Source organism: Gossypium hirsutum, chromosome A06, assembly GCF_007990345.1.
Source record: "Gossypium hirsutum isolate 1008001.06 chromosome A06, Gossypium_hirsutum_v2.1, whole genome shotgun sequence".
Lineage (NCBI taxonomy): Eukaryota > Viridiplantae > Streptophyta > Magnoliopsida > Malvales > Malvaceae > Gossypium > Gossypium hirsutum.
The window spans coordinates 3063541-3073842 of record NC_053429.1 but is presented as its reverse complement, the minus strand read 5'-3'; the positions used below and the strand labels follow the sequence as shown (position 1 = coordinate 3073842).

Below are 10302 nucleotides of genomic sequence, written 5' to 3'. Positions count from 1 at the left end.
AATCATGTAACGAAAAAGTAAGGCTACAATGAACATAAATTTAATATTAAGACATGTTACTAATTGGACTTGTATTTTTAAATTTAAAAAATAAAATAATTAAATTATAATTATATGAAAAATATAGGGACTTATAGCATATTTTAACCTTTTTTTATAAAATTTGAAAGGTTTAAATGTATTGTTAGTTTATATACTTGTATAGAATTTTAGGTTTGGTCCTTATAATTTAAAAATTAAAAATTGCTTGAATTTATCGAAATTTATCAATTTAACGTGTTTATTTTTAATTAATCATATGTTAAATTGATAAATTTTTTACAAAAAAAAAGGAAAGAGGATGATCTAATTTTTAACTTTTTAAGTACAATGACTAAATATTAAATTTTGTAAAAGTACAAGGATTAATAGAAAATTTTAACCAATTTGAAAAAAAAGGTCGGTCCAAAATTTTACATTATTTAGAAAACTAAAATTAAATGATTTGCCACGTCATAAGTCACCCTTACATATCAAAATCAAAATCTAATGATCAGATAACCAAATCAAACACGCGTCAATACCGTAAGCCAAAAGGCAAGCGAAACATACAAACAAAACTCCGTAAACAAAACGCCTATTTATACAGTACGCCCCTCCGATTTCCCATTTTACACCTATATTACATATCCCCCTCTTCATTTGCATTTTTTTTTTCTCTTTATTGTAAGCTCTGAATTTCTCTTTCACCCACATGAGGCTGAACGACGAGAACGACGAAGAAGAAGGACCGAAAACGATGTCGCACTGCTCCATCGGACACTTACAACAAGAGAAAAGCTTTGTTATTGTTGGATACGCTCTTACTTCTAAGAAAGTTGAGAGCTTTTTAAAGCCAAAACTCGAAGGTTTAGCCAGGTGAATAAAGCTTGGGTTTTTAGTTTTTATCCCCTCTTTTTGCTATTTGAAGGCTTTAGCCATATTGGGTTTTGATTTTTTTTTCTGGGTTGATTGGTTTTTGGAATCTAATCTGTGGATTCTAAGAGTGGGAATATGCTCTGCAGTTTGATGTCGTTTTCGTTTTATGGTAAAAAAAAGGGAATATATATTGAATAATATTACATCAAACATAGTAGTAATCAGTGAGTCAAAGTTTTTTTTTTATATTTAAATTTTATGGTATTAATTTGAGATATTTATATGTTAATAGTATCTTATTTGGACTTATTTGATTGTTTTTAATATTATAGGGATTAAATTGGTCCATTTAATAAAAGGGGATTTAGTTGATACAGTCCCTATAATACAAGCACCTCCTAGATTCTAACCTTTTTTCTGTTAGCTTGATAAGGGGAGAAGCTTGAATTTTATGGTTGATATGAAGCCCTTTTTTGCTGTTTCTATCTTTTTGTATAACTTTGTATACATGTTGAAAATGGTACAGGAATAAAGGGATATTGTTTGTTGCAATCGATCAAAACAGACCTCTTTCAGATCAAGGTCCTTTTGATATAGTATTGCACAAGGTTAGCATATATATATATTTGAATCATCTTAAACAAGCACCCCTAATGCCTTCAAGGTCTTGCACTTAATGTCATCCATTTTTTTTTAATGCAGTTGACCGGAAAAGAATGGCGCCAAATTCTAGAGGTTGGTCTGAATTCTAGATCATATAGTTTTTTTTCTCATTAGAATGATGGATGTCCTGGAATGATCATGTATGAAGATGATTTTGTTTGTGTTTAAAACTCATTAATGGCTAACTATATAAATTAGGTCAAGACCTTAAGCACCTTATGTTTTTTTTTGTAGCAGTGTTTTGCGAGTGTTGAGGTCTAGTCGTTGTGAACTTTTTGTATGCTGAGCCTGTATCGGTGTTTAGGGGCGAAGCAGGCTCATAAATTCTTGGGGGCCAAAGTGTAATGATAAAAATTTTATCATTATACTAACTTACAATTTCATAAACTTCAAAGGGACTAAAAGGCATGTTTACCATTGTGTTTTTTTTTTTTGGGGGGGGGGGAAGGCCACTACCTACCCCTTGTCTACTCCCCTGTCGGTGTTTCCTTATATGGCTGCTGTCTCAAGGGCTCTTTATTTGCTAGTTACACATTCGTGTCGGAACAATTCAGCTGACATTCTTTTCCCTCTTAACTACAGGAATATAGACGAACACATCCCGAAGTCACGGTTCTCGATCCTCCGGATGCTATACAACATTTACACAATCGTCAATCGATGTTACAATGTGTTGCAGATATGAATTTATCTGACACTTACGGTAATTTGTGCTAAACTTTTTGTCGACATTCACATGCTGATGTAAATTAATATTGATGTTTTACCATGCAGGAAAAGTTGGTGTTCCTCGACAGTTAGTCATTAAAAGAGATTCGTCATCCATTCCCGATGCTGTAACCAAAGCTGGGTTGATACTACCCCTTGGTATGTACCTTTTCAGCTTTGCTCCTATTTTTTGAGGCAATTCTTTATTATCAAAACTTACGGGTTTATCTTTTTCAGTTGCGAAACCATTGGTTGCCGATGGAAGTGCAAAGTCACATGAACTATCACTTGCTTACGATGAATACTCTCTTCAAAAACTTGAACCACCGCTCGTTCTTCAAGAGTTTGTTAACCACGGTAAGCAATGGCAATTTTTATATGGACTTATGACTGCAGTACTGTTTTCTAACTTTAATGTCCGTGTAGGAGGTGTACTTTTCAAGGTTTATATCGTTGGAGAAGCCATAAAAGTAGTGAGGCGGTTCTCTTTACCTGACGTAACTAAGAGAGAACTCTCAAAAAATGCCGGTGTTTTCCGTTTTCCACGTGTTTCATGCGCCGCAGCATCCGCGGACGATGCCGATTTGGACCCGAGTGTGGCTGGTATTTTGTCTCACTGAATACCCTTTCATCTTTGCTACTTTTACGTTGGTATTTCTTAACATACGCCATTCCTTCTATTTGCAGAGCTTCCTCCTCGCCCATTACTCGAAAGACTAGCCAAAGAACTTCGTCGACGACTGGTAGTTTTCTAACATAATCCGATCCTATGGATTACTTTTGATACCTTTCTATATAATCTTTTCTTTGGTTATATACAGGGTCTTCGGTTATTTAACCTAGATATTATCCGGGAACATGGAAGGAGGGATCATTTTTACGTCATCGACATCAACTACTTTCCCGGCAAGTGAAACTTCTATATTATATAAGCATCATGCTCTCATTTTGTTTCTGACTCGAACTGCAATTTTCTGTGGAAATATTACAGGGTACGGGAAAATGCCTGGTTACGAACATATATTTACGGACTTCCTGTTAAGCCTTGTGCAAAGCCGATACAAGAAAAGATCGGTATAGTAAGTAAACTCTTGGAAACCTTAAAGAATCGAAATGTTAAAAAAGGGATGGCACCTAATGGTGTTTCAGAATCATTGATCATGTATGGAAAGCATTGAATGATATGATTCCTGTTAGAAACTGGAAGAGGATGCCATTTTGGAAAGTGTAAAAGATCCCAACATGTAAATCATGGAGCTGGTCGGCTTCTCCGGTTCCGGGTTTTATGATGTGAAAAAGAAAACAGGTGTATTTGTTGATAGGCATTTGTATTTGTTAATACACATTGTTTTGTTCATTGTAACATATTTGTCTTGTAGAGGCAGTTAAGAGCAGTTGATTACATGTTTTTTTCTTCTTCAAAATTCGAGCATCTTTAATACTTGACGATTTAATCATTTATTCTAATCTCAAATAGTTCAAGTAATTTAGTTTTTATTTTGAATTAAACTCGAAATTTGAAAGAATCTGAATCAAGTTTTGAGTTAGATCTTCGAGTCTTGATTCAACTGATATCATAAAATCGAAAAATTAAAATTAATTAACTAAATAATCAAAACAAATTTGAGTGGAAATTTACTCATATGCCTTATTTAAATTATTTGATCAGATTTACGTCATTTTTAGTTCGAGATATTTAAGTTTTAATTTTAAATTGTTTGATTAAATTGTTAATTTTTGTAATTAAATCAAATTGAATTGAGTTTGAATTTAAATTGATCAGATTAAAATTTCAAATTTGATTTAGGTTAACTCAAGTTTGAGTTTATAATTATCATTTTTTGGGCTCGGGTTTTGCATTTTCACTTTTGGTTTTACCTTTGTACTGGGCCTTAATTTTCATTTTGTTTAACTAGATTCAAGTACTTTGGGCCTCTAAGTTCATTTTCAATTTCTTTTTGTTAGTACTTTAGGCCTCTAAGTTATCATTTTCAAATTCTTTTTGTTAGGGGTCTCACTAATCTGTATTGGGTACTTAAGTCTTGATGTTTGATGGGTTATTGTGAAATATTGTGTAATTTTGAACAGTAGGACCATCAAGTAGGGGAATGCACATATCAAAGACCGCTTGAAAGCCTTGATGGTCTATATGTGGTATCTATAATAAATGAGGTGTGATGCTGGAGTTGTTTATCGTCTTGTTGGAAAGATAGAGGTTAGAAAGACGTAAATTTCTTTTGTCACATGGAGAAACAATTATAACAATAGAATATGCCCATTTATTAATTGGCTTTTTGGTCAATGGGCATGTGGTAATCAAAGCTAGTAACATTGGTGTAAACAACAAGTGCTATCGATTGTCGGGTACTGTTTCATTTAAGAATGAGGACAAGAACGAATTACATGGAAATCATATGAAAAACACATAGTTGGAAAAAGCTTGTCAAATCAACCCTCCACCACATTCAACTATGGAGGAGATGAATCGATATGTCAAAGTTTTGAATGCTTTGGATGGATCAATATGACAACAATGTTCATATTAAGTATCTTTTGTTGAAAAATATATGGAAGGTGTGCGTGACGGAATTTTAAAAATTTTAATGCATTTAAGTTCGCTTTCGTAAATTGATTCCTTTTGAATTAAATTATTATATAAAAACGTGTAAAACATATAGTGAATCGAGATATAACACTAACAAACAATAGTTTCTTTATATAAATTGAATTAAAATAATAATTTACACAAATATAGAATAAATGAATGCATCATACAAACACAAAATATAGAATAAACCACATATTTAGAATATGAATGTATGCAGGGGCATAATGTTAATTTCAGTCCCCATTGTTTACATCTTTTTTGTTAATTTAACTTATATATATATTTTTTAGTTAAATTTAGCACTTAGTTTTTTTTAAATAAATTGAATTTGACCATAAACCTTTTAAAAATTTTGAATTTGATCATCAATTTTTTTTTTAAAAAAAGTCGATTTATTGTTTTGTTAATAGGAATACTGACTAATAAGTCAATTTCAAATATGACAGCTTGCATGACAATTCACATGTATTGCTATCTTCTTCTTTTTTAAAGCTTCTTATCATTTTTATTTTACAGTTTTTATGTTATTTTGTTAATGTGATATATAAAACAAACAGTGTCATATCAACATAAAGCATACATAGATTGTTGCACAGGTTTTTTTGAACAATCTCATTATAAGTTTCGATCATATCTGTTTTTTTAAACACAATACCTAAAACTTCTTATAACCTCTCCTCAACCCATAAATAAGAGATTAATGCATTTTAGTGTACTCGAACTCACATCCTTCTGCATTAACAATAATGTCTATACCAAATGGTTAGACTCAATCGACTAATTATTATTATTGAAAGATGCCAAATGTTGAAGCAAGAACTTTTAAATGTAATGTATTATGTACAACTATAAAGCTAGTTGGATTAATTGTGAATTATATAGATCCACTATATTTAATGAAATCATTATTTGATTTAAATTCATCATTATGGGTTCCCCAACCATATTCAGACAACAATGTAATATAACATGGGCGAAGTTAGAATAATTTTTTAGAGGGTTAACTGAAATTTTAATTTTTTATATTCTATATTTTTATAATTTTTAAAGGATTAAACTATATTTTTATAATTTTAGAGGGCTAAAGTACAGTTTTACCTTTATTAATTTAAAAATTTTAAAAAAATTTAAAGAGCCTAAATAACAATTTTCCATTTCAGAGGAAGCCCAGTCCCTTAGATTCGGCTCTATAACATAATAAATCTTTGACATATGTTAAACATACATTGGTTATGGCTTTTTATTTATTTATTTATATGTCACAAGTATTTAAGTATAATCTATGTGTAATTATGAAACAAAAGTTGCATATTTTCATAACATTTATTTAATTACTTGTAAAAGTATAAAACATAATTTAATGACTTATAGAAACTTTATTTAAATTGTTGATTGAGTTTTAGCTCAATTGGCATAGGTATTGTTGTCAATATAAGAAGACGTGAGTTCGAGTATACTAAAACGCATTATCTTCCTATTTAGTTGTTAAAGTGCAATTTCGTTATATATTAATTTATAATTTCTCAATTTATAAAAGAACTCAATTGATTTTTTTTTAAGAGGCCAAAGCCTCTGACTACCTCAAATTTGCCGGTAAATATGTAATTAATGAAAATTTATATTTACATGTATTATTAAAAAAATTTATGAATATAATTTCAATATTTTAATTTAATTATTTTATAAATTTAAAATGTAATTTAATATAAAATATTATCTTTTTATGTTTAAACATATTTAAAGAAATAAAATTTTCTTATGTGTTGCGGAGAGTACAAAACTAGTATATAATATATTTTTAACCTATTCGTTTATTATCTCACGAGCTTGGGAGAAGAAATACTACATATTAGAGGTGTTCATCAGTCGAGTAATTTAATTTGAGTTTTTATTTTTTAACTTTATATTGGTCCGATTTGGTTTGCTTTACTATTTATTAATAATAAAAATATAAAATTATGAAATTATTTTTTATACTTAAAATCAAACTGAAATATATTTTTATTATTTTTAAAATAGAAAAATGAGTTTTTTAAATAAACTAGGGTTGAACTTTTTTTTTTTACAAATGGATTCTGACCCATTTTGATCCATAAACATCTCAATAGTGTATCCATAGGGTAGATAAAGGTGTTGGTCTCACTTTGGTTAATTTAATATATAAAAAATTTACATACTGATACTAACAAATGGTTGGTTGTGATGATGAGACACATTGTACTGATAAGGGCAGACTCAAATTCAAACATTAAAAAATAATATTTAGTTATAAATTTTAAACATAAATTATAAAACGAATATGGAGTAAAAAAAAAAATATTTTGATTTTTCTTAAAAAATTAATAAAATTGATATCTAACTGTAATAAAAAAATTTATGGTTGCCCTTTATAGGTCCCTCCCTTTCCAACAATAATAGAAAAATGAATTGTTTTGCCCACTGTCAAATTTATGATTTAACCTAGGAGTAGGAGACTTCATAACCCAAATTTTATTACTCCTAGGACGTACTTGAAAAAAAATGAAAAATTTCTTTTACAAAGGGAATGAATTAGGATGGTCTAAAAATTGAAAAAAGATAAAATTGAATGACATTTTATATATTTAAAAAAAAATTATTTACATTATCTATTTGTTATGATATAATTAGAAATGATAGAACTTAAATCATTCGATGAATTCCGAATCGATTTATTTTGAATTGAGTAGAATTCTTTCTTTTGAAAAGTAGACAAAGGATGAGGTGATCTTTTTTGTTTTTTAATAGCGTGTATAAAATGGTTTTGATAATTGTTTATCTAGTCCCGCCTTATTTCGTAATATGAAATTATTATTTTATTATATATATAATAATTAAAAAGATAAAAATAAAATAATGTATAAATATTTACTAGAATTTAAAAATTTTCCTAAAAAAATGAAGATAAATAAAAAATAAGATGAGATGAGATTTGATGATTAAGCATGAGATGTGTAATTTTATTGAATACTATTAAAGGAAAATCATTTGTAAGATAAGATGAGATTAGTGAATACTAAAATTGGGAAGATGACATGGGCAATGACAAGTAGAGAACAATTCCCAACGCCCACGTGTCCGCACCATGAAATACTCCCTCTAAAATCAGCAATTATAATCTCATCCAATAACCAGTAGATAAAATCAACCCCACCCAATTCCAGATCAGACGAACCCAAATCTTTCTATCAAAAACCCGGGTCCCACCTCATGAATCATAATCAACGTAATATTATGATATACATACATTCAATCTTAATTCTATTGGTATGAATATTTTTATTAATATTGAAAAACGTGATTTCAGATGTACTAAAATACATTATCATAATAGGATTAATAAAAAAAATTACACAGAAAACTCACTCTTTTTTTACCAAAGAGGTAGAAACAAATGAGTTATTGATTGAAATTAACGGAAGTTTAAGTTTAACCCTAATTATATATATGGTTTTTTTAGATTTATTTTGGATTTAAATTTATTTTTATAGATTTTACCTAAAAATATGAAAAAATATAAAAAGCATTTTGTTATTTTATAAAAAAATTGTTTTTAATTATTTATTAATTAAATTTGTGTTCAATTGATTTATAACACTAATTCAATTAAATATTTAAATATAATATATAGTGAGGTATCTGAATTTAACATTTTATATTTATTTGGTACTTAAATAATTAAATTTTTTGTGAATTTTTTTATAACGAGTGACTTTAAATAAGTTTATCAACAATTAAATTAGTAATTTTAATGATTAATATTCTATATTTATATTTTCATAATATATTATAAGTTCTACTCATATCTAATTTTTTTTATTTTTTATGTAAATCTTAAAATTACTCTTAACTTCTTTTTAACTTATAAACAAGATGATAAAGTGATTCAATACACTTAAACTTACGTCATTTTATATTAACAATAATATCAATATAAATCAAATTAATATTCATTCGATAAATTTGTTAATAAATTTAATCCCACTCAAGCATTTTGTTTTTGCATAGAAGAAGTGAGATTCCATGTAGGTGGTGAGAAATGAAAAGAGAAAGGAAGGATATTTTCGTCATACGACTTAAAAAATATGGAGCCTACAATTTTAGTTGGTCAGGTGAAAGGGATAGAGAGAGAAAGAGAAGGAGCTCCCCCACCTCATAAGATATTACGCTTTGGGAAAATTTCAAGAAAGGTCCCTATACTATACATTTTTGACAAATTTAATTTCTTTATTATAATTTCATCATTTTTAGTCCTTCGGAATGTATATTTTTAATCAACAGATTAATTTCTTTTTGTGAATTCCATCAAATAATCTAAGGTCCTTATTTTAAAACATATGTGACAGTCATATAGATATATATCTTGGTATTTCATGTATAATTGTACAATTATTTACCACTTTCTTTTTTTTTAATATAAAAAAATCCAAATATGCAAAAAACTAAAGCTGAGCAAGAAAAATAAAAAAATTGACTCAATCGAGGTATTTAGAAGTTTTATAAAATACAAATTAAAAAATTGTAGTTAATTTAAATTGAATTAAATTCTATTTTTATTTAATTTATAATTCATTTTATTTTTTATGCTATAAATATATATTATATTTAAAATAGTGAAAATAACTTAAAATTCTACATAAATTTAAAAAAATCCCATATAACATTTATTGATTATTTTTTATTTACTTGAAAATACTTTAAAGCTTTGCCAAATAATATTTAAAAGCATTAAAACAAAATTTATTTTTTTCAAAATAAAGTCTAAAAATTCAAAATTAATATAGAAAAATCGAGAACTAAACTGAACCAAATTATTATGGATGATTCAAAAAATTCAAAAATCCAACCAAACAAAGTGAATATAACCCTTACAAAAAAAAAGTCAAAGAATATATATCATGTCATTACATGTTTAAAAAATAAATCTTGTTAAATTATTTCACAGAATTCATGAAAAATAACATGGGGACTGAAAATAAATTTTTCGAAAATAGAAATGATCAAATTATAGTAGAGAGACTAAATCTAAAATAAATGCATAATACAAGGACTTTATATGAAATTTGACCTTACCGTCAGCTTCCGTTCCATCCATTCTGGCAATTGACTCCAGCCTGTTGCCAGCTATCATCCATCTTCCCCAATCTGCCCCCTGTTTTTCCAAAAACTCATCTTTTAATCTCAAAAAAAAAATGTCACAAACCCTAAAAACAGAATTAAGAGAGATTTTAGAAGAAAACAACCAGACAACAATGAAGGCTATTTGGCTTACCACTGTTCCCATTTCCACTTTTCGAAACCCCATTCCCTTCTCGATTTCCCATGTAACCTCCATGCACAGTCTTCCATTTTCGCTTCAAGCTTAAAACCCTCTCTTTTCAATTTTTATCTGTGCGACAAGTATATAG

At 28.2% G+C, this 10302-nt stretch overlaps 1 protein-coding gene across 2 annotated transcripts; it reads left to right on the top strand.

Moving 5' to 3' along the window:
• Positions 1-626: 626 nt before the first annotated feature.
• On the top strand, positions 627-3692 carry LOC107930531 (inositol-tetrakisphosphate 1-kinase 3). Of its 2 annotated transcripts, XM_016862199.2 has the most exons (10): positions 627-897; positions 1424-1505; positions 1600-1632; positions 2143-2263; positions 2335-2427; positions 2506-2625; positions 2695-2871; positions 2956-3011; positions 3090-3174; positions 3260-3692. In XM_016862199.2, the coding sequence occupies exons 1-10, from the start codon at positions 734-736 to the stop codon at positions 3346-3348; spliced, it is 1020 nt and encodes a 339-aa protein (XP_016717688.1). In that variant the 5' UTR covers positions 627-733; the 3' UTR covers positions 3349-3692. The 2 variants fall into 2 exon arrangements, with proteins under 2 accessions (XP_016717688.1, XP_016717691.1); XM_016862202.2 differs by lacking the exons at positions 1424-1505; positions 1600-1632 and having other exon boundaries at positions 759-897.
• The last annotated feature ends 6610 nt before the right edge of the window (positions 3693-10302 follow it).

What these genes read in the sequence shown, in the direction of transcription:
- LOC107930531 (XM_016862199.2), top strand. Translation starts at nt 734, where the DNA reads ATGAGGCTGAACGACGAGAACGACGAAGAAGAAGGACCGAAAACGATG. An exon ending in GAATTTATCTGACACTTACG is followed by an intron (nt 2,264 to 2,334) that starts GTAATTTGTGCT and finishes TTTACCATGCAG; the next exon opens with GAAAAGTTGGTGTTCCTCGA. An exon ending in CGACATCAACTACTTTCCCG is followed by an intron (nt 3,175 to 3,259) that starts GCAAGTGAAACT and finishes GAAATATTACAG; the next exon opens with GGTACGGGAAAATGCCTGGT.